This window comes from Petromyzon marinus, chromosome 35 (assembly GCF_048934315.1).
Source record: "Petromyzon marinus isolate PM22_M1 ecotype Great Lakes invasive population chromosome 35, UKy_Petmar_22M1.pri1.0, whole genome shotgun sequence".
NCBI lineage: Eukaryota > Metazoa > Chordata > Hyperoartia > Petromyzontiformes > Petromyzontidae > Petromyzon > Petromyzon marinus.
In genome coordinates, this window is record NC_133701.1 from 10,163,365 (window position 1) to 10,187,611 (window position 24,247).

Consider the following 24,247-nt stretch of genomic DNA (forward strand, 5'->3'; position numbering starts at 1 on the left):
CAGAGAGAGAGGACAACTCAGAGAGAGAGGACGACTCAGAGAGAGAGAGGACGACTCAGAGAGAGAGAGGACGACTCAGAGAGAGAGGACGACTCAGAGAGATAGAGGACGACTCAGAGAGAGAGGACGACTCAGAGAGAGAGGACGACTCAGAGAGAGAGGACGACTCAGAGAGAGAGGACGACTCAGAGCGGACTCACAGAGTGAGGACGACTCAGAGAAAAAAGTACGACTCAGAGACAGAGGATGAGTCGGAGAGAGAGGACGACTCAGAGAGAGAGAGAGGATGACTCAGAGAGAGAGAGAGGACGACTCAGAGAGAGAACGACAGAGAGAGATGACGACTCAGAGAGAGAGGACGACTCAGAGAGAGAGGACGACTCAGAGAGAGAGGACGACTCAGAGAGAGAGGACGACTCAGAGAGAGAGGACGACTCAGAGAGAGAGGACGACTCAGAGAGAGAGGACGACTCAGAGAGAGAGGACGACTCAGAGAGAGAAGACGACTCAGAGAGAGAGGACGACTCAGAGAGAGAGGACGACTCAGAGAGAGAGAACGACTGAGAGAGATGACGACTCAGAGAGAGAGGACGACTCAGAGAGAGAGGACGACTCAGAGAGAGAGGACGACTCAGAGAGAGAGGACGACTCAGAGCGGACTCACAGAGTGAGGACGACTCAGAGAAAAAAGTACGACTCAGAGACAGAGGATGAGTCGGAGAGAGAGGACGACTCAGAGAGAGAGGACGACTCAGAGAGATAGAGGACGACTCAGAGATAGCGGACGACTCAGAGAGAGAGGACGACTCAGAGAGAGAGGACGACTCAGAGAGAGGACGATTCAGAGAGAGAGGACGACTCAGAGAAAGAGGACGACTCAGAGAGAGAGGACGACTCAGAGAGAGAGGACGACTCAGAGAGAGAGGACGACTCAGAGAGAGAGGACGACTCAGAGAGAGAGGACGACTCAGAGAAAGAGGACGACTCAGAGAGAGAAGACGACTCAGAGAGAGAGGACGACTCAGAGAGAGAGGACGACTCAGAGAGAGAGAGAACGACTGAGAGAGAGATGACGACTCAGAGAGAGAGGACGACTCAGAGAGAGAGGACGACTCAGAGAGAGAGGACGACTCAGAGAGAGAGGACGACTCAGAGCGGACTCACAGAGTGAGGACGACTCAGAGAAAAAAGTACGACTCAGAGACAGAGGATGAGTCGGAGAGAGAGGACGACTCAGAGAGAGAGGACGACTCAGAGAGATAGAGGACGACTCAGAGATAGCGGACGACTCAGAGAGAGAGGACGACTCAGAGAGAGAGGACGACTCAGAGAGAGAGGACGATTCAGAGAGAGAGGACGACTCAGAGAAAGAGGACGACTCAGAGAGAGAGGACGACTCAGAGAGAGAGGACGACTCAGAGAGAGAGAACGACTGTGAGAGAGTGATGACGACTCAGAGAGAGAGGACGACTCAGAGAGATAGAGGACGACTCAGAGATAGCGGACGACTCAGAGAGAGAGGACGACTCAGAGAGAGAGGACGACTCAGAGAGAGAGGACGATTCAGAGAGAGAGGACGACTCAGAGAAAGAGGACGACTCAGAGAGAGAGGACGACTCAGAGAGAGAGGACGACTCAGAGAGAGAGAACGACTGTGAGAGAGTGATGACGACTCAGAGAGAGAGGACGACTCAGAGAGAGAGAGGACGACTCAGAGAGAGAGAGACGACTCAGAGAGAGAGGACGACTCAGAGAGAGAGGACGACTCAGAGAGAGAGGGGACGACTCAGAGAGAGAGGACGACTCAGAGAGAGAGGGGACGACTCAGAGAGAGAGGGGACGACTCAGAGAGAGAGAGGATGACTCAGAGAGAGAGAGGACGACTCAGAGAGAGAACGACAGAGAGAGATGACGACTCAGAGAGAGAGGACGACTCAGAGAGAGAGGACGACTCAGAGAGAGAGAGGACGACTCAGAGAGAGAGAGAGAGGACGACTCAGAGAGAGAGAGGACGACTCAGAGAGAGAGGATGACTCAGAGAGAGAGGACGACTCAGAGAGAGGGGACGACTCAGAGAGAGAGGACGACTAAGAGAGGGGACGACTCAGAGAAAGAGGACGACTCAGAGAGAGAGGACGACTCAGAGAGAGAGGACGACTCAGAGAGAGAGAACGACTGAGAGAGAGATGACGACTCAGAGAGAGAGAGGACGACTCAGAGAGAGAGAGGACGACTCAGAGAGAGAGAGAGGATGACTCAGAGAGAGAGGACGACTCAGAGAGAGAGGACGACTCAGAGAGAGAGGGGACGACTCAGAGAGAGAGGGGACGACTCAGAGAGAGAGGATGACTCAGAGAGAGAGGATGACTCAGAGAGAGAGAGGACGACTCAGAGAGAGAGGGGACGACTCAGAGAGAGAGGACGACTCAGAGAGAGAGAGAACGACAGAGAGAGATGACGACTCAGAGAGAGAGGACGACTCAAAGAGAGAGAGGACGACTCAGAGAGAGAGAGGACGACTCAGAGAGAGAGAGGACGACTCAGAGAGAGAGAGAGAGGACGACTCAGAGAGAGAGAGGACGACTCAGAGAGAGAGGATGACTCAGAGAGAGAGGACGACTCAGAGAGAGGGGACGACTCAGAGAGAGAGGACGACTAAGAGAGGGGACGACTCAGAGAAAGAGGACGACTCAGAGAGAGAGGACGACTCAGAGAGAGAGGACGACTCAGAGAGAGAGAACGACTGAGAGAGAGATGACGACTCAGAGAGAGAGAGGACGACTCAGAGAGAGATAGGACGACTCAGAGAGAGAGAGAGGATGACTCAGAGAGAGAGGACGACTCAGAGAGAGAGGACGACTCAGAGAGAGAGGGGACGACTCAGAGAGAGAGGGGACGACTCAGAGAGAGAGGATGACTCAGAGAGAGAGGATGACTCAGAGAGAGAGAGGACGACTCAGAGAGAGAGGGGACGACTCAGAGAGAGAGGACGACTCAGAGAGAGAGAGAACGACAGAGAGAGATGACGACTCAGAGAGAGAGGACGACTCAAAGAGAGAGAGGACGACTCAGAGAGAGAGAGGACGACTCAGAGAGAGAGGACGACTCAGAGAGAGAGGACGACTCAGAGAGAGAGAGGACGACTCGTAAGTGGAGCCACTTACGAGTCGTAAGGCAGCAGCAGCCACGAGGTGAGCCAGTGCCGAATCTTCCTGCAAGCTCTGCGGTGCGCTACATATTAAGGCTTTATCGGCCAATTAATGTACATATGTTGAACTTCTTTCGCACCGTACCTGGCCAACCACGCTCATCGGACGTGCGGGGGAATAAAAAACTCAACACAAAACTCAGTTCTAAAGATTATCAACCTAGAGTATTCAAAAGTGCCGCAGCTCCCAGTGGCTTCCTAATATCGGCAGGAAGAGCGTTCCAGACGGGCCGCAGGAGCGCATCCGAAAGCGCTGCCGCCGCCTTTGTTCGATGGACTGAGCAGACAAAATCTGCCGCTTGCTTGCGAAGATGACCGCAGGTGCCCCTCACGGTGGCTTATGCTCTTCAACTAAGAAGAGCACACGCACACACAGACACACACTCACACAGACACAACAACAACCGCCATTCGCCACTAAGTGGCGGTGACGTCACCACGATGCTTGTGCCAGGCCATGTGCACATTGACGCCACGTGGAGTGTCGAACGCCCGCTGGCAGGAGGTCACGTGATAGACCCAGGTGCCACGGGTCGACTGACTGAGATGACTGGCTGATGCACCACCTATGCCCCCTACTGTGCCAACCTGCCGTTGCTTTAGCCACCCGGTGCTCCGTTCATTGTTGTGAGCGTCGCTCCTCCACCTGCCGTTGTTGTTGGAAGGCGACTGCCTCCAACTGCCCAGTAGCGTCCTTCACGAGCCTCCTCCACAGAGGCCGATCTTGACACTGCTGGTACCAGTCATCGGCAAGTCCACTCAGCTCCACGTCCTCCTGTACCACATCACTCCATCTCTTCTCTAGCCCGTGCCGCATCCGTTTAGCCCCCTCGATCCGGCCGAACAAAAGCCGTTTCGGTATGCGGTGGCAGGGCATGCGGGCTACATGACCCAGCCAACGCAGCCTTGCCCGCCGCAGGAGCTCACCGATGGGACCTTGCCCAGATCTTTCAAGGATTTGAGAGCTCCTCACACAATCCAGCCTGGTTAAACGCAGGATGGATTGTAGGCAGGCTAGCATGAATGTTTCTAACCGGCAAAGATGTTCCATTAGGGGGGGTCCACGTTTCACAAGCGTAGAGAAGGGAGGGAATGACCGCGGCCGAGAAGACCTGAAGCTTAGTGCGGAGCGACAGACCAGGTAGCTTCCACACAGCGTTACGCAACCGATGAAAGGATATTGCCGCTCGACTGATTCGGAGTGAAACCTCTGCTGTTAAACTGGAGCCGGTCATAAGCACACTGCCCAGGTATGGGAAACTCTCCACTCTCTCCACAACTGCCCCATCACCGATTGAGAGTTGTGGGGGTGGAGTGTCTGATGGTACAAAATACCCAGGCAGGTGCTTAGTTTTGGTGGGGCTGATGGTAAGGCCCCATCTCTTAGTGGCACGCTCCAGTCTCAGCAGCAGCGTCTCTAACTCCTCCTCTGAATGAGCAGCTATTACCAAATCATCGGCATACATAACGTGGTTGAGCAATAGGGAGCCATCCCTTGACCGCACCCGGGCAACGATCAGCCTCCCATTATATCTGTACCAAATGGAGATTCCCCGGTACAGCGATTGAAGGCTTCATGAACTACGTGGTCAAAATAGATGTTAAATAACGTGGGAGTCAGAGGACATTCCTGTCGCACCCCAAGGTGTACAGGGAATGGTTCTGACTCCCGGCCACGTAGTTTTACCCGGGCCGCTCACCATCATGAAGGTCCTTAATTATCGAGAGTAGAGGGTCAGGGACTCCAAAAGCACAAATAACAACCCAGAGCCCAGGCCTACTGATGGTATCATAGGCCTTGACCAGGTCAATAAAGCAGAGATGTAGGTCTTGCTGGAATTCCCTATGCCTCTGCTGTAGTAGACGGACAGAAAATATAACATCTGTGCAGGACCGCCCTTTCCTGAAACCGCATTGGGGCTCCGCAAGCCTCTCCTCAGCGTGCCTGGCAAGGTGATGTTGAATAATCCTTGCCAGGACCTTTCCCGGAACACTGAGGAGTGAGATACTCCTGTAGTTGTTACAATCTGTGGGGTCTCCCCTTCTTAAAGAGGGCGACCACCAGGGCATCCTTCTAATCCTGCGGAACCCATCCAGTGGTCCAGACTGTTGTTATGATGTCATATAGGGCAGTCTGTGCACAAACGCCACCCTACCTCAGCAATTCGCTTGGGGGATCATCTCCGCCCAGTGCCTTTCCTGGTCTCAGACTCCGGATCGTCTTCAGTACTTCCTCAACAGATGGCCCCTCAGCCAGCCACTCACAGGGGGTGACTTCCTCCAATATTTGAGGCACCGCAGCCTCAGCAGGGTCATCCCCACTTTGTGCCACAAGGTTTTCCTGGCTGAGGGATTTCCCTTCCCCCAGGACCTCACAGAAATGCTCAGCAAATCTGCAAACATGTTCCTGGGGGTCGGAGATTGGATCACCGTTTTTCCCCCAAATTATGGTAATAGGTGTGGCGCTGCAAGGTTACTTTTTTGATGGAGTTAAATAGAGATGTGTGATCGCGGGCCACTGAGGCAGACTCCATCTCCTCAGCAACCCGCGACCACCACCCATCCTTGCTGCGCCTCTCGGCTCTCCGAACCTCCGAGCGAAGGCTGTGGTAAGCCTCCTCATTCTCTGAAGTGGGATTCTGTAGCCGATGACAGTGGGCCTGTCGCTTTTTCTCAACTTTTCTGAACACCTCCTCTGTCATCCAGAGTCTCTAGGGAGGTCTGGACCGCGTACCCAAAGCGGCCATTGCAGCTGCATGAGTCACAGTCCTAAACCTCGCCCATTTACCCTCGACATCAGGAGGAGTGGGGGACGATGCCAACCCCAGCCGCAAGCGATGATGAAATTCTCGCTTGCAACTTTCATCAGATAACTGAGACCAGGCCACTTTAGGTTGGAATGGTGTCCTGGGTGTACACCCACCACCGGAGTGGAAGAATGGCAGGTGCATCTTACAGATGACTAGTCGATGGTCAGAGGGCAGATCTGCTCCACGGTAGGCCCTGTGTCAAGGACATGGGCTCGCATCCGCTGGTCCGTCACTATGTAGTCCAGCAGATGTTCTTGCTTGGACCCGGCATGCATCCATGATGTTGTGTGGATGCGCCGATGCTAGAACAGCGTGTTGGTAATTACACGCCCATGGGCTGCACAACATTCTAGCAGCCTCCTACCATTGTTATTGAACTGATCTGGCCCATGCCCTCCAATCACTCCAGACCAGGTACCAGCATCATGACCAACTCGGGCATTGAAGTCACCCAACAAGATGACTTTATCCCGAGGGGCCACTTTAGCCAGCACCTGTGACAGGAGGTCATAGAAGGCATCTGCCTCATCGGCTTTGCCTGCATCCCTCCACGGATGTTCGTCTTCGGTGGGGGCATAAGTAACCACAACCACCACTCCTCGCCTCCGGTTGATGGGAAAGCGAGCCCTAAGCAGCCTGGGCCTTACAGCTTCCCACACCTCACCACCACGCCCCCTTCATTCTTTTGTTCAAAAGAAGAGCCACACCCTGTTATTTGGCAGTCTGCTGCCCCGAGTAGAGGACTGTCCACCCCTCATGGTGGCAGGAGCTAGAACCGGTCCACCGGACCTCCTGAATGCCACAGAGATCCAGGCAGTACCGGTCCAGCTCCCGACAGAGGAGTGGCAGCCTCTCCTCCGCAGTGAGCGTTCGAACATTCCATGTGGCCACACGAAGTGGCTTTTCGTTGTTTCTGGAGGAGCCCCGAGGGTAGAGATTCAATCTCCTGGCTCCGCCAATTGGGGTTTGGCCAGGATACGTCATAGACACCTGTCCCCCCGGGGCCTCCGGCACAAGCTTATTAGTTAAAATTTGTATTGGTGGTTTCGTGGTAAAAATGTTGAAGGTGGAGGGGTTACCAGCCCCTTGCACCCGTCCAGAGCCCCCGTTTAGCCACTGTGGTGGTCACAGACGCCATGAGAGGAAGGGCCAATCGGAATTGGCCCTCCCCCCACAGCACTGTCCACGACAGAGTTTCCTGTCCGGCACCGCGAGGAGGTAGGGGGTTGTTTTGCCGGACACACACACACACGCACACACACAGACACACACACACAGACATACAACCCGTCACTCGAACTCGCTGTGTGATGGAATGTTTTACACGCGGGGAGGGAAACCTGGAATGACCGTAGAATTGTGTTTTGTGTGTGCAGTTGTATTGGTGGATGCGCTTGACGCCCCTAGGGTCGACTCAGCCTTAAGTCCCCGGTTGCAGTCCGTGAACATCATCATTGGGGAGACAAAGGCAACCGGGAGTGGTGTTAGCCAGCCACGCTCTCGCATTCTGTGCCCACCTCAATAGGCACTCGCAAACAGCACTTGCCCCGACAGTCTGTTCCAAGACTATATGGGGGTTCTTTGTCTTTGCAGTTTTATTTACCCAGCTCAAACTCTTATCTGACATTGATTACTTTGGTGATGGATAAAATCCTTCCCGACCCCATGTACAAAGATGGCAATTAGTGGCCCAAATGTTGAATCCTGAGAGACACCACGAGAGATGTGTGAAGAAATGAGATATTTCGTTCCTAATGTGGAACATTGTGGTCTGTCATCGTCAGCTGAGATTCAACGTGCAGGATCCCCTCACTTTGCAGTAGTCGTAGTAGTAGATGTAGTAGTAGTAGTAGATGTAGTAGTAATAGATGTAGTAGTAGATGTAGTAGTAGTAGTAGATGTAGTAGTAGTAGATGTAGTAGTAGATGTAGTAGTAGATGTAGTAGTAGTACAGTAGTTGATGTAGTAGTAGATGTAGTAGTACAGGAGTAGATGTAGTAGATGTAGTAGTTGATGTAGTAGTAGATGTAGTAGTACAGGAGTAGATGTAGTAGATGTAGTAGTAGTAGATGTAGTAGTAGATGTAGTAGTAGATGTAGTAGTAGATGTAGTAGATGTAGTAGTAGTAGATGTAGTAGTATATGTAGTAGTAGTAAGATGTAGTAGTAGATGTAGTAGTAGAAGTAGATGTAGTAGTAGATGTAGTAGATGTAGTAGTAGTAGATGTAGTAGTAGAGGTTGTAGTAGATGTAGTAGTAGATGTAGTAGTACAAGTAGATGTAGTAGTAGTAGATAATAATATTTGAACCCATTGTCTGTCAATCCACTGCTCGATGAAGGCCTCCCCAATGTGTGTGTCGGTGGGCTGATTGGCCACATTTCACCACCCTAATCAATGAGGGCCTTTGATCCCTCCACCCACAGCTCACGACAGCTTCTACTTCTTCTTCCGTACGGCTGCTGATGTGTCAGAGCAACAGCTACGAATTCATTGCAGTGGTCAAACCCAGATAACCGCGTCTATGAGCGGCGGAGTGTATCGCCGTAATGATAGTGTTTTATTAAAGACAGCCGAGTATTATTTACGTCTCTCATCCACACAGTCAAAATATTCCTAAGCGCCACACTGAAGCAGTAATTACGACGCTGCGTCCAGATCTCAGGGCCAATTACTTTTCACGCGCCTGAGGATTTGATTTGCTTCCAAATTAGAAACAAGTATGTCAATTTCTTTTTTTACCAAGTTCTTCCCAGATATTTTTGTTGTCGGCAAAATGAATGAATCCGATTTAGGCCGAGAAATTATTTGAGTTTCGAGCCAAAAAAAATTTGTAACAAAAAAATTCAGGATGACTTTTCTTATTTTTACTATATCTCAAATCTCTGAACGCCCGGTTGGTGCAAGACATCGTCAACACGAGAGGGCTCGGAATCCTTCGGCGGGAGAGCGTCTTGTGATCACGATATGCGCGAGGTCTCATTTAGACATCCGTTTTGATGGCTGGACGAAAAATAAAAATGAAAGAAAATCAATGGACCTCTCTAGGGCATGTGCTGTGCATGTTATTAGACCAAGTGCACATATGGCTTACTTGGAGGCTGCCAGAAATTATAATTTAATCAATAAATACCCAACAGCCGGGCAGTGGTGGGCCCCATGCACGCCAGTAATCGAGCACTAATGGGAGTGGGGGGGGTCGTGGGTTAGTGAATCACCGCACAAATGCGGGTGTCGAGGGGATGTCATACCCCGAATGTGGACTTCGCCTGTTGCCCTCTGTAATGGGGGCAGAGCGTTGCCCCCTCGGACACGTGGGCTTACACTCCGGGCGCTCTGGTTTCCAACCCACACGTACGGACACTCGTGCTGTTGGCTGAAAACATCTTGATTTGAAGCTTTCGTGACTGCAGGAATTTTCTTTCTACGTCACTTTACACCTTAATGTATAGAGGACTTCGGAGCTTGGGGAACTGTTGGAAATGCCGGTCCACCGCTTGGCTGCCCTTTGCACTTTGCCTATGGCTCCTCGAAACCTCTGAGTCACTGACTTCTCTCAGAGAGTGAGCGAATACCGTGTGCATTACAAGTTGATATTATTATACAACATCTTAATATATGGAGGACTGCAGAGCTTGCATAAATGTTGGCATCAGCTCACCGCCTTGCTTGCCCCAGCTTGTTTGTGCTTCCTCAGCGATATGGGGTTTGCAATTCGCGATGCTTTGTATATATAACGAGAAGATTTACTGTTGTTATTCTTAACAAACTGCTACAAAGTTAGTCAGATTGGCGCCGTGCAATTTCGTCGATGTCACAACTGTGATTTGCTCCAGCGATGGGGGATTGCTGAATTCCCTTCGCTGACGTTGCACGTGACTTGCAGAATGAAAACACGAATGAGTGAGCGGTATATGTGCCATATGTTATATAGTACAGAACAGGGATATACATACATATTTCATTGGCGGCCAGAATGACCAAAACGCTAGCAGAGTTGAATTGGCATAACAAATATAACCCTATATTATTTTATACACCCCCCGGTATAACCCACATTGCATATGATGTACACGTGTTACATCATTCAAGCACGTGACATATCACAAGGAACGAGGACGTGGTGATATGAGAGAAGAGAAATACAGATGGCAGAGAGAGAGAGAGCGTTGCGGATGAGCTATAGACACATCGAGACGAGAGATGTGTTTAGCGATATAGGAGAGAGATGTGTGTGTCTGTATTCATGAGATGCATGTCAGAGGGGGATAGGAGAGGGATCTATTCAGGACAGAGATATAGGAGTACAGAGTACCTGTACTCAAAAGATGCATACAATCTAGAGATAGGACAGATATGTATTTGAAATAGAGATATTTGAAAGAGAGATGTATAGAGTGAGATATGAGATAAAGGATAGAGATGCATTCAGGAGAGCGCTATTGGCTGATGTGGATGCAGAGCAACAACTGCAATCTCAAATTCAGATGGTCAAGCCTAGATGTCGGTGTCAGGAGCCGCGGAGTGTATCGCCGTGATGTCTCCTTCGTATTTGTGAATAGGGTCATTGCTGCGTTATACGTTGTGCTGCGGTCTGTTCTGGACAGTCGCACACTGCTGGAGAGTTTTTAATTTTCCACGGTTTGTGCAGTGGATGCGGTGTAGGGCGGACCGTGAGCTACGTGGAAGATCAAACCCCAGGGCATCTTCTGCGTTAGGTCTTTCACATGGTGCTTGTTTGTGAGTTCTTTTGAACTCCATTGAGCTGTCCAGGCTTCATCGGGGTTGAATTCGCATTTTTTAAGGTTAAGCACGTGGGTCCAAGAGGGCTCGAGTGACTTCAAGCGATAACGTGGGACGTTATTGAGGTCCTGATAAATGGGAGGACAACTGTTTTCCTCGATTGGCACGGCCCCTCCTTGTGCCCAGCGACTGGCTGAACAGAAAGACCGCCGGAAACACACGTGCCGACCAACGCAGTCAATTGCACCGTTTCGTACGACAGCGAGAAAGGAATTCACCTCGTTCATTTTAACTCCAATGCCGCAGAGGGCCCTTTTGTAACGGCGGGGTTTGGGTGACACCCCAGGGCCGGATTAAACGAGGCCACCCCATTGTCAAGCGACACTTGCCAGAGTGGCCAGAGATCCGCAAGTTAAAAAAAGGCTTGGTCAAGGAGACGGTTTCCGTGGTGTCTCAACAAAGTCATCACAAACACAGACCTTTTATCAAGCCCACTGATGGATGACCGCATGTATTTGTGTTTAACTTGTTTCCCGCCGTACATAGCCAACCGTGCTAATCGGAGGTGCGGCGGATGAGGGCCAAAGCCCACGCTTGCTCGGGTCTCCACGGACATACTTCACAACGCCGGTCAACGCGCGTTTTGCTGAAGGGCGGGGAGGAAAGACGTGGGAGCCACAGTACAAGACAAGGATGGATACTGCCACCCTGCCCACAACTTAGCCCCGCAGCCCATAACACCTGTTGTCGCACGGCGGTCGCCCATCCCCAGGTCGGGCGCATTTCGTTCGATTTAGTCGTGAGGCTTTCGTTGACCATCGGCAGCGCCTGGAACGCTTTGCGAGGTTATGACAGTCATAATAATAATAATAAAGCTCAGGCCGATGCATGGTGGCGGCAAGTCCCCGGATTTCCCGGAAGGGCGACCTGCGGCTCTGCTCGTACAAAAAAGAAGAGAAGGCATTCGTTGAAAGCCGCACACTAATTCTGGACCAGTTTGTTTTGAGGATGGAGTGGAAAGAGCCTCTGGAGGGGATTTAATACGGCCAGGGTTGCGAGCAGAGGAGAAAGGGTGGACTTTATCCGGCCAAATCAATACTCAAAAACGGCTACATCAAAGCCCCCCGCCACGTGGCCTTTACAAAAAACTCCACCGCTCTTGTCCCGAGAGAATTTAAAGGGCATAAAAGCGCATGGGACCGGAGTCACAATCTGTACCTAAGCCCTCTCTGATCTCGTGTGAAGGCATAATGGTTCTGGCAGCCCGCGCGCTCACCAACGCACTTATCAGCTTCAACTTCAAACCAGCGCTTCCCTGAGCCGTGCCCATGCTAACAGACAAAATTGATTGTTTTTTTCTAATTTATTTTTGGTTCTCTCTCCTCCACCTCCTCCTCCTCCCTTCTGCGCCTGTCCCCCCCCTCCCTCCTCATCCTTCCCCCCTCCACTTTGTCTTTTGAGGAAACAGCTGGTGACAATTTTGGGCCGTGTGCTTTAAGTGCACGATTATTCTGATATTTCCTTCTGCCAGCGCTGGCAATTTCCGTTCAATTTTCTTGCGCTGAATTTCGGGCCCAATACAATATCTCGGTTGCACCAGAAAAAAACACGGATAATTTACTCCGGAACGATCATTTCAAAATTGTACAACATTTTTCGTGTGTTCTGTTGCTTAAAGAAAAGGTGCATTTAGGCACTGTGGTAAGGCACTGACTGAAAATCTATTGTGAGTTTAATTCCCACTGTCGAGGGTTCGATTCCGACCATCATCATTCATCTGTGGGCAATAAAAATTGGTACCACGTTAGAGGGATGTTGCCTTGATGTGATGGCGATTGGGCGCCACGGTGGCGAGATGTTAACTCCCTCGCCTGGTGTGCAGGAGGTGGTGGATTCAATCCTGAGCCTGACACCTGCTGTATATTTGGAGTTTGCGTGTCTCTCTCCCCGTGGTGACGTGGATTTTTCTCTGGGTCCTCCGGTTTTTCCCTCTACACTTAGAAACATGCGTTTAGAGTATTTGGCTGCTATACATTTCCACACGATAGGCCGCTTCGTTGAGCTATCATTTGTGGCCAGGTCACTTCTGAAAAATAGCTACATAGCTCAGTGGGCCTTACCTCGTTAAATAAAAAAATTAGGTCATAGAGCACTGGGCCTGGAACACAGAGGTCACAGTCCTGGTACAGTCTTTCGAAACAATGGGGCCGGTTTCTCAAACTCCTCCCGCTTCTGTTCCTCCACCCAGCGGTGTAAATGGGTTCCACCCCGGTTAGCCGACCGGCAGTTCGCGTGTGGCGGTGGGGCAAAGTGTGGCTACTTCCACCTCTTCAAAACATGTCTGGCCAGCATGGAATAGAGCGGCTCTTTTCGAGCTCCCTCTATTAAAGGCCTTGCCACTGGTATCGGCAGAGCTGCACCTAAATCTTCACCTTAACCTACCGATTTATGAGGCAAGCGGATATTGCCTTACATCCGAAGTTCTGCTCCACGGCCTATGTGGTTCGGCACGGTTGGCTACGTACGGTGCAAAAGAAGTTCAAACGTACGTGCGCACAGATTCAACGTACGCACATTGTGCGTGCGTACGTTGAATCTGAGAACACGTCCGTCGGAGAGCTACACAGCGCGATCGAGGAAAACAGAAACACACTGGTGCTCCAATTCATAATTAATAACGTACAAACTCGTTTGCTGCGAGCGTTCGTAACTTTGGATTGAGCTGTTTTCTCTGCAATCTGACAATATGTTTGCAGCCACTGTAACTGTGCAACCGTGTTTAACAGACAACTAATTATCAGGCTCCTGCAATTAGCGTTTTAAACCCGCTTGAGTGCGGTGGGGTGGTTAGACTGTGGGGGTAAATTTGCGAAATGAAAAGCAAAAAAAATTAAATGGCTTTCTTTCAAGCGCAGCGGCCACACTAACGGGTGAACGTAGCAATTTAAAGAGTCAAGGAGACACATTTCAGCAGATGGCACGGTTGCAAAATTATTTCACGCTCGCGAAAAATGAAAAATTTCATTAAGGCTGATTTAATCACAATAATACCTCTCCGTTCGACCGCAAAAAAACCCCCCCTACGCCAGACGAGAGTAATGCGAATTTTTTTTCACGCTCAGAAAACAACGGGCCGCTACGAGATGCGCAAATGTTTGCGGCTTTTGTGCACATTTGAAAAACAAAATCATTCGGGGTGCGCCGCCGCGCATATGCAAAGTGCGGGGACGTTTGTTTTGCCGCAGCGTGGAGCTTCGACGCTGCGAGAGAGAGCACGAGAGAGTGCGTTAGCCTCATCGCGCACGATTTCACACGGTGACTGTGGAACCTCTCCGAGTCACCAAGGTGGGGGGGGGGGGGGGGGACGGTGATTGGAATAGGAATTGTGTAAAATAAAGCCATGAATGCGTACACGTGCAGAATGTAAATAACTACTACCATAACAAAAACAACTATGTAATCAAAAAAATATATATGCATAACCATTATTATGTTGCTCGAATAGGTTGTTGTTGTGAAGCCCACTATCTCACCATGGCGGCGGGATGTTAACTACCTCGCCTGGTATCCAGGAGGTCGTGGGATCGATTCCGACCCTGATGACTGTATATTTGGAGTTTGCGTGTCTCTCTCCCCGTGGTTGCGCGGAGTTTTCTCCGTCCACCAGTTTTTCCCTCCACAATTAGAATCAACGTGCGTTTAGAGTATTTGGCTACAATACATTTACACGTGATGATAAGCCACTTCGATAAGCTACGATTTGTGATAGCCAGGTCGCTTCTGAAAAAATGAGCTATATAGCTTCAGTGGCCTTTACCTGGTAAAATAAGAAAACATGTTTATACTTTTCGTGTTAACAGTTTATCCCCACCCCCCCTGCTGTCCCCACCACCACCCATGCCCATTTCTGGATGCAAAGCCCACCCTACCACTGCACAAACCAGCCCAACCCTGCATGTCTTGCGGGGGGAGGTGGGGGGGGGGCATACACAGGAGGAGGCGGGGACTATGAAGAAGGGGCGGGTACTAAAAAGGAAAGGCGCGAGCCAAAAGAGAGAAAGAGGCAATTGGGAGTCCTAATATTGGAAGGGGAGCGCCCTAAGGAGTAAGAGGGTGGGGCATAAAGAGGGGCAGGCAGGGGCATACAGAGGTGTTGCACTTCTCTCTTGGTTTAAAGTAATACAAGGATGGAATCCAAACAGGTGCAGCAGGAAGCATATATTCGCAGTCCATGGCCACCATCAGTGGGGAGTTTTATCTGAACCATTCTTGGGGCCTCCCTCTCCCTCATCAACCCGCGCTGACCAGCATGGTGAAGTATGGACAAACAACCCCCACAACTGACACAACCAGCGTAGGCAGCAGTGGTTTGACAAAGGGCTGTACATAACTAAACAGTGATTCATTTCATTTAACTTATGGACGAAAAAAATAGTACAGTTGTTTAATTGTGGAATTGCTAATACTGGCTTATGCTATCCAACAGTCACTGCATTAGGCCAGGGGTCCCCAACCCCCGGGCCGTGGACCGGTACCGGTCCGTGGCCTGTTAGAAACCGGGCCGCACAGCAGCAGGAGGTGAGAGCGGTGAGTCCGCACGTGGCCCGCCCCCATTATTTTATTATTTACCACTTCCGTCCGCGCCTCTTTCCCGCACTGCGCACTTGTCTCAGTCACAGTGTTGGTAAGCCCACAAGCTGACAACCCTAGTAGCCACAATGAGTACAAAACAAACGTCGCTGGAGAGGTTCTTTGAAAAGGGGGAAAGACCCAATGATGACCCCCCCCCCCTCCGGTCCGTGAAAAAAATTGTCTTCCACGAAACCGGTCCCTGGTGCCAAAAAGGTTGGGGACCGCTGAGTTAGGCCACTTATCCACACTAGGCAATGCATGTCATTACTATATGCATGATAGACAGCTGGAGTAAAAAAAACTCATTATTCTTGCGTGCGCAAACGTGTGTATGTTGAACTTCGTTCGCACCGTACGTAGCCAATCGTGCTAAGCGAATGTGCGGGGGGGGGGAAAGGCAACAAACTAAATCGTCGGTGAGCGGGCAGCTGAGACCAACAACTCACTCCGCTTGATAATCCGGCCGGACCACGCGTGGCTGATCCTCCCAGATACGAACGGACTTCGGCAATACTATCTCAGTGCTCTGGCACGACAGTTAAAACAGGGAGTCATGTGACCCAGAGGGGGAGGGGTGGGGTGGCGGTGTTGCAGACTGTGGGGGCAGCAGAATAGAATAAGCGATCTGCTAACGAGCACACTTTCGCACCTACGATTAGCACGGTTGGCTACGTACGGTGTGAAAGAAGTTGAACATGCATACGTACACATTGATACGTGGTGACGGGCTGGGGAAGGGAGGGGTGGAGGATGGGGGTGGAGGAAAAAAGGGGGCGGGTATTGATGGCTGTTGGCTCTTTTGTTGCTGGAGAGGGAAATGTTACAGTCAAGCTATCAGCCATCAATCTGGGCAGCGAAATGCCACACAACTCACAGCCCCGGTAGAAACCGATGGCCGAGCATCTGCATAATGACGTGCAGGCAGAAAAGGTTGAGGCAAAAGGCGAATAATAATCGTAATAAATAAATAATAAGGAAAACATTAAAGTCGGTCGCGCTTTGTAAGGGCGGCAGAAATTAAACGCGTCAGCATTCGTGCTGCCCCCCACCCCGGCCCACTCGCACCCTGCACCAGCCCCCACCCCCACCGCTCCCACCGTGCCACACCCACCGTGCCACCCACCGTGCCACCCACTGTGCCACACCCACCGTGCCACACACAATGTGCCACACACACCGTGCCACACACACCGTGCCACCCACTGTGCCACACACACCGTGCCACACACACCGTGCCACACACACCGTGCCACACACACCGTGCCACACACCGTGCCACACACACCGTGCCACTCACCGTGCCACACCCACCGTGCCACTCACCGTGCCACACACAATGTGCCACACACACCGTGCCACACACACCGTGCCACCCACTGTGCCACACACACCGTGCCACACCCACCGTGCCACACACACCGTGCCACACACACCGTGCCACTCACCGTGCCACACCCACCGTGCCACTCACCGTGCCACACACACCGTGCCACACACACCGTGCCACACACACCGTGCCACCCACCGTGCCACACCCACCGTGCCACACACACCGTGCCACACACACCGTGCCACCCACCGTGCCACACACACCGTGCCACACACACCGTGCCACTCACACCGTGCCACACACACCGTGCCACTCACCGTGCCACACCCACCGTGCCACACCCACCGTGCCACACACACCGTGCCACACACACCGTGCCACTCACCGTGCCACACACACCGTGCCACACACACCGTGCCACACACACCGTGCCACTCACCGTGCCACTCACCGTGCCACACACACCGTGCCACCCACCGTGTCACACCGTGACACCCACTGAAGGCCGCCGGACTCCTGCGGCGATGCCGATGGGAGTTGCTGCCACTCATATCGAGGGTGGAGTTATTCCGGTGATGGCCGGTTCCCCGATCCCGCGCGTGTTGTTGTTGTTGGTGTTCGGAAAAATGGAAGGGAACCGACGGAAAATGACGAAATGTGTAGTGGACAACTGCGGGCTATCTGCTCATGAATCATGATGATGAATTTACAATGCAACGTGAGTTTTTATTTAAAATTTAAAAAAACAACATTATTTGTTTATAGCCGCACTGATTGATCTGATCGATGTATTAGTTAATTATATATGCATGTACGTTTAACTTATTTTACATCATACCTTTCCAACTGTGCTCATCGGAGGTGCGGGGGAAGGACAACAAAACTGAACACGAAAAGCCGTTCTAAAGAAATGCGTTTTCAATTTAGATTTAAAAGTGCATAGCTCCAGTAGCTTCCTGATAAATTAGAGTATTTCACACCGGATAATCCCTTGAGATGGAATGTCTCGTTCGCAAGACTGTCCAAAGCTGTCAGCTGACTCACATGTAGCAAAACACGTACTAATGAATTTGACAAAGAACTGTGAATAACTATTATTATTATTATTTTCATCATCATGAATTTGAAATGTAAAAAAAGGGTGTAGCACATAACACAACAGCGCTTCTACAGCGTTGTTTGCAGCCATCGCACGGTAAAATTTGACGAAATTCCCGACTGGAAGTTGTCGCGTAACTAAATCTGACGGCTTGAGTACGTTGAGGGTTTGGCGGAGAGCGCGAATGGTTGCGCAACTCCACCGTGCCGCGGGGCGTCAAGCAAGTACCGTACGCTGGCTTGCCAGGGGTCTGTGCAGCAACTAACGTCATCCCTCCCTTCTGTATGGGGATCGAGTGTCGCCCTCCTCGCACGCGCGGGGTTTCCTCCGGGTGCTCCGGTTTACTCCCCCACATGTGCAAGCGCTTGTATGAAAGCGTATTGATACAGACAGAGGACCGCAGCGCTTGGGTCACTGTTGGTGCCGGCTCACTGCCTGCTTGGCTGCCTTCCAGCTTGTCTGTTGATCCTCAGCCCATCACGAGATCCGATTTGCATGAACGACGCTCTTTGAAACTAAACAGTTATTTTTCTACCCACGTGAATTCACCGAAAGAACCAGAGAGTATGAAAGCTTCAAATCAAGATTAAACAATGATTCTCGTGGTTGGTGCATCCTCCATAGGGGCCGTCCATAAATGACGTCACGCGATTTTGGACGATTTTTGACCCCCCCCTCCCATCGTCACACGGAGTCACAAAAAGTCAGCCCCCCCCTCAAATATGACGTCACAAAGCTCTGCCCTCCCCCCAAAAATATATAAAACATGCTTCAAATCGCTTTAAACTATTGTCATTGTAGTGCGTATTTAATGTACCGCTGCACTCTGATGTTGTAGGAGAAAACACATTTATTTAAAAAGTCTATTTAATTAAGTAGAACGTGTTGTCTATATTTATTTAAAGTTGCGCATTTTGATGTGACGTCACATTTCTCACCCCCCTCCCCCCTCGTCACACATCGTCACAAATATCTGCCCCCCCCCCTAGGTGCGTGACGTCATTTATGGATGGCCCCATAGCGAATCATTGGCCAGGGTCTAGAGTACTCACATGTCCCATTCTGTGAGCCACATTCATTCACATGCCACTGGCGTACGAGCCCCTACTCACGACTGACCACAGCCCACTGTGCTCCGTAACCCGATGACAGGGCTGTATTGAAAGTGAACCGTACTCCCACATGGGGGTAAAGAACAAATTACAATAATGGCATAATAACGCGGTTCATAAATAACGTGTCAATCCACTTTCCCACACCGCGTCCGATATGGGGTTTGTTTGAACATATCTCACCAGGTTTGGTCAGTGCGGTTTGGTGAAGAGGATGGACATCACTCACCACGGATGTTAATCCTGGCCAGGAATGGAACTCAGGTGGCCAGATTCATAGGCCATCGTGCTAACCACTGCCCCATCGCTCCCCCTAGATCTCTAGTAGAGAAGGTCGTGGGATACTCTTTGGTTCTATTCGATAAAGTCACGTAAGTAAAAAATAAAACAACAAAAATCACGACGTTCTAGCCACAACACAAGTGGCCTTCATCAGGTGAAGGGACCGTGCTGTCTTCGTGACAGCGCTGGAGTGCTGTCTTCGTGACAGCACGGTCCCTTCACCTGATGAACTCCACTTGTGTTGTGGCCGAAACGTCGTGATTTTTGTTGTTTTAATTTTACCTACGTGACTTTACCGAATAGAACCAAAGAGAATGGATCCTTGCAGTCACGAAAGCTTCAAATCTAGAAAGGTCGTGGGATGCCACTGGGTGGTGGTGGTGGCTCACACCAGTTTTTTAGCATTGAGTACCGTCAAACTCCCGGGCTGTAGAGTCAGTAAGTTGCTGACCGATCTGTGTAGTGGAAAGTTGGGCATTCCCCCCCCCCCCCAACCCCCACCCCCAATACGCATAGGTTTTCTCCAGGCCACTCCGATTTCAAACCGCTACAACGGTGCTACTGCTAGATTGTGGCACCACTCAATTTTGGCACGACGGTGGCTAGGAGATGCTAACTACCTCGCGTGGTATACAGGAGGTCGGTGGGTCGGATCTCGACCCTGACGCCTGCTGTATATTTGGAGTTTGCGGTGTCTCTCTCCCCGTGGTCGCGTGGATTTTTCTCCGGTTGTTGCGGTTTTTGCCTCCACATTTGGATTCAACATCACGCATGCAGAGTATCTTGCTGCTATAAATTTCAACACGCTGAGCCACTTCGTTGGGCTATCATTTGTGGCCAGGTCGCTTCTGCAAAAGAGCTACGTAGCTCAGTGGGACTTACCTGGTAAAATAACAATAACAATTTCGTTTTAATTAGTTTAGTTTAATAGACAGAGGAAAGTGGAAACAAATAACGAAATGTGCAGTGGGCGACCTATCTGCCCAAGCATCGTGGTGATGATGAGCAGATGAAGGCTGACGATGAAGCCGCCGATGAAGCTGACGGCGATATTCCCCCCGCTTACTAATAATACAAACGCATAATGCGCGTTCGATCCTAGGATCCCGATGCGCAGTGCATGAAAAGCAGGAAACTAAAACGGAACCGGGGCAATCGACCAATCCCAAGAGGGAATGCTACTTTAAAGAGATGGGTTTTCAAAGCAGACTTGAATCTATCCACCAACTCCGATTTCCGAGTCGACTCTCACCACGCTGAGGCCGAGCAGCTCCCGGTGGACGTAGTCGAAGCCCCGTGCCTGCAGAGCGTCGAGGTATCGCTGCAGCTGCGAGTAGGTGTACGGGAAGCAGTAGGCGAACTGATACTCGTCCTCCTCGCGGTCGAAGCAGAAGGCGAACGACACGACGTAGCGCCCGCGGTGCTCAGGGCTGCGGTAGTAGAACACGTGCTTGCCGGGCAGCCTCGTCCTGTGACGCGCGCGAACACGCACGCACACAAAGACAAAGATCCCCCGTATAGTCTAAACAGAGTGTTTAGGGCAAGCGCTGTTAGCGAGCGCCTATGTAGGCCGGCACGGCGCACGCGGGGGTGGTTGGCCAACACCACGCTCGGCCGCCTTTGTCTCCCCCAGTGGCGATGTTTACACACCGCACCGGGTACTCATTTGAGGCGGAGTCGACCTAGAGGAGGCCCAGGACCGGTTCAAATAATAATCGTCACTGATGATGGCCGTGAGCGGGAAACAAACTCGGGTCACTGGGTTTAGAGCCCCGCGCTTTAACCACTACACTACAACTCCGATTAGCAGGGTTGGCTTACGTACGGTGCGAAAAAAGTTCAACACATATGCATACTACCGTTGAATACACACACAAGGCTAACATACATTCACATGCACACACCACAATCAGGGCCGGATTAAGATGTTGTAGGCCCCTGGGCTACAGCTACTGTGAGGCCCCCAGTAGTATTTCAAAAGGAAAACAAAGTTCAAGAAAAATAAAATGTATTTTTATCTTGATTTGAAGCTTTCGTGACTGCAGGAATCCAGACCCTTTGGTTCTTTCTCATTTCTAACTACGTGACTTTACCGAAATAACCAAAGAGTAGAAAATATATTTTAACAAGGCAAACAACAAATAAAATTCAGCATTCACAAACGAAATAACTTTTCACTTCATCTCTGGAGGCCCTCCAGCTGGCTGAGGCCCCCTGAGCTGCAGCCCCTAAAGCCCCCGTGCCTTAATCCGGCCCTGGCCACAATAGCAAACACTCCCAAGCCTTATAAATCGTCGACGTAATTGATGTCGACGCGCGGCTAGTAAGGGCCCCAGGGGAGGCCCAGGACCGGTTCAAATAAAAAAAATCGTCATTGGTGTTGGCCGTGAGCGGGAATCGAACTGGGGTGGCCAGGGTTCGTGGCGCAGCTCGCCAACCACTGCACCGCCGCTACACGCGCGCGAGAGGGAGGAGGGGAGACGGAAGGAACGTCGATGGAGGCGATCACGCCGAGGTTGGAGTCTTCTTGTACCTACGTCCCACTGTCTGCGCTGCCCCATGGAACCAACGCACCCCAGAGATCGGGGGGGGGGGCGGGTGGGGGGCAATCACGGACACGCGGGCCATCATGTGAAAGATAAAGGCGCGGCCCTGCAATCGCATTCTCGCGCCCACTGCTCGTGGAACGGAACGCGACCGGGGGTGGGGGGGGGGGGGGGTAGATTTAGAGGGCCCCTTCTGCAGAGGGATTTGGCCTCTTATTCAAATGTTGGCTCGGCGTCTTGGACGGGATGTGAATAACTCACACTTCACAAATAATGGGGCAGGGTGGAGGAGGGCAGGTGGCCGAGACGGGCACTGGGGTGACACCCAGGGGTCGGCATCCGAGGGGAAGACCTCAGGACAGACTGCAGCATTCAGGAAACTGTCACGGCGGGTCCAGAAGGGTATCGTGACTTGAGCAAAGTCAAAGAGCTGAAGGCAGATTGGTGGTGAGGAAAGGGCAGAGCTTGGCGGTCAGGAGTCGACCGTGCTCCAGTCGTGGGCTAGGATCCGGCAGAAGGAAGGAAGCGAAGGCGAGGCGTGGGGGTCATCAACGGCTTTGACCGCGACGACCTCTTGGCCTGCTTGATCCGGCTTCATCGTTCATCCCTTAGGCCAGAGGTCCCCAACCCCCGGGCCGCGGACCGGTGCCGGTCCGTGACCTGTTAGGAACCGGGCCGCACAGCAGCAGGAGGTGAGAGCGGTGAGTCCGCGCGTGGCCCGCCCACCATTATTTTATTATTTACCACTTCCGTCCGCGCCTCTTTCCCGCACTGCGCACTCAGTCTCAGTCACGTGGTGTTGGTAAGCCCACAAGCTAACCCCTAACCCCTAGTAGCCACAATGAGTACAAAACAAACGTCGCTGGAGAACTTCTTTGAAAAGGGGGAAAGACCCAATGATGACACCCCCCACCCGGTGCGTGAAAAAAATTGTCTTCCACGAAACCGGTCCCTGGTACCAAAAAGGTTGGGGACCGCTGCTCTTAGAGCCCTTCGTCATAAACCCACCGCTGGTTGAAAGGATTCACACACAGGAGTTGCTTGCCCGTACTTCAACCGCGCTGATCGTCGCAGGTTGGCGAGGTGGAGCGGGACCCAGCACGGACGCAGACGTAACTGGCCACTGATGTCAGCCGTGGCTTGGATTCAAACTCGGGTGGCCGTGTTCGTAGCGCAGTTGTGCTTAATCGCTGCACCACTGCTCCCAAGACTTACTTGGAAATCTACGAAGTTAAACGACTCAGACCTACACATCGGTATGTTTACAGAAGCTCAAGTCTCCTGTATACCACGCGACTTCTGTGTGGCCACCCCCACTCTGAATCCTTCCCTCTCCCCGCCCCCTTTAAAAACAGACGCTGCTCCACGCAACTCCTGCTCGCTCCGTCTTTCTCTCTTCTCCCTGTCTTCCCTTCCCACTCATCATCACCCTTTCATCCACGACTTCTTGACCCGGTCACTCCCCCTACTGCTCCCATCCCCGCTCGGCACTCCATCTTCCTTCCTGCTTGCCCGTCTTGAGCAGCGTGCCCTCTCACTCAGTCTGTCTTGACTCCCCTTCCCGTCGCTGTGTGTGCCACGGGTGAAAGGCTTTTAATAGCAACATACATACTCACATATAGATCCACAGACCTGCACAGAGACCCATATGCTTACCCAGAGATCCATATTCTTACCCAGAGACCCACATACTTACCCAGAGACCCACACACATACCCAGAGACCCACACACTTATCCAGAGACCCACACACCCAGAGACCCACACACTTACCCAGAGACCCACATACCCAGAGACCCACATACTTACCCAGAGAACCACACACTTACCCAGAGACTCACATACTTACCCAGAGACCCACACACTTATCCAGAGACCCACACACTTACCCAGAGACACACTTACCCAGAGACCCACATACTTACCCAGAGACCCACACACTTACCCAGAGACCCACACACTTACCCAGAGACCCACACACTTATCCAGAGACCCACATACCCAGAGACCCACACACTTACCCAGAGACCCACATACCCAGAGACCCACACACTTACCCAGAGACCCACATACTTACCCAGAGACCCACATACTTACCCAGAGACCCACACACTTATCCAGAGACCCACATACCCAGAGACCCACACACTTACCCAGAGACCCACACACTTACCCAGAGAACCACACACATACCCAGAGACCTACACACTTACCCAGAGACCCAGAGACCCACACACTTACCCAGAGACCCACATACTTACCCAGAGACCCACACACATACCCAGAGACCCACACACTTATCCAGAGACCCACATACCCAGAGACCCACACACTTACCCAGAGACCCACATACTTACCCAGAGAACCACACACTTACCCAGAGACCCACACACTTATCCAGAGACCCACATACCCTGAGACCCACACACTTTCCCAGAGACCCACATACCCAGAGACCCACACATTTACCCATAGACCCACACACTTA

The 24,247-nt window shown here is 51.6% G+C and overlaps 1 protein-coding gene across 1 annotated transcript in view; it reads right to left on the reverse strand.

Moving 5' to 3' along the window:
* AGBL4 (AGBL carboxypeptidase 4) overlaps positions 1-24,247 on the reverse strand; it is a 653,722-nt gene that overhangs the window by 82,897 nt on the left and 546,578 nt on the right. Inside the window, exon 5 of the mRNA XM_032966253.2 lies at positions 20,467-20,683. Within this exon, the coding sequence (XP_032822144.2) occupies positions 20,467-20,683 (217 nt within the window). The remainder of the gene's footprint in view (positions 1-20,466; positions 20,684-24,247) is intronic.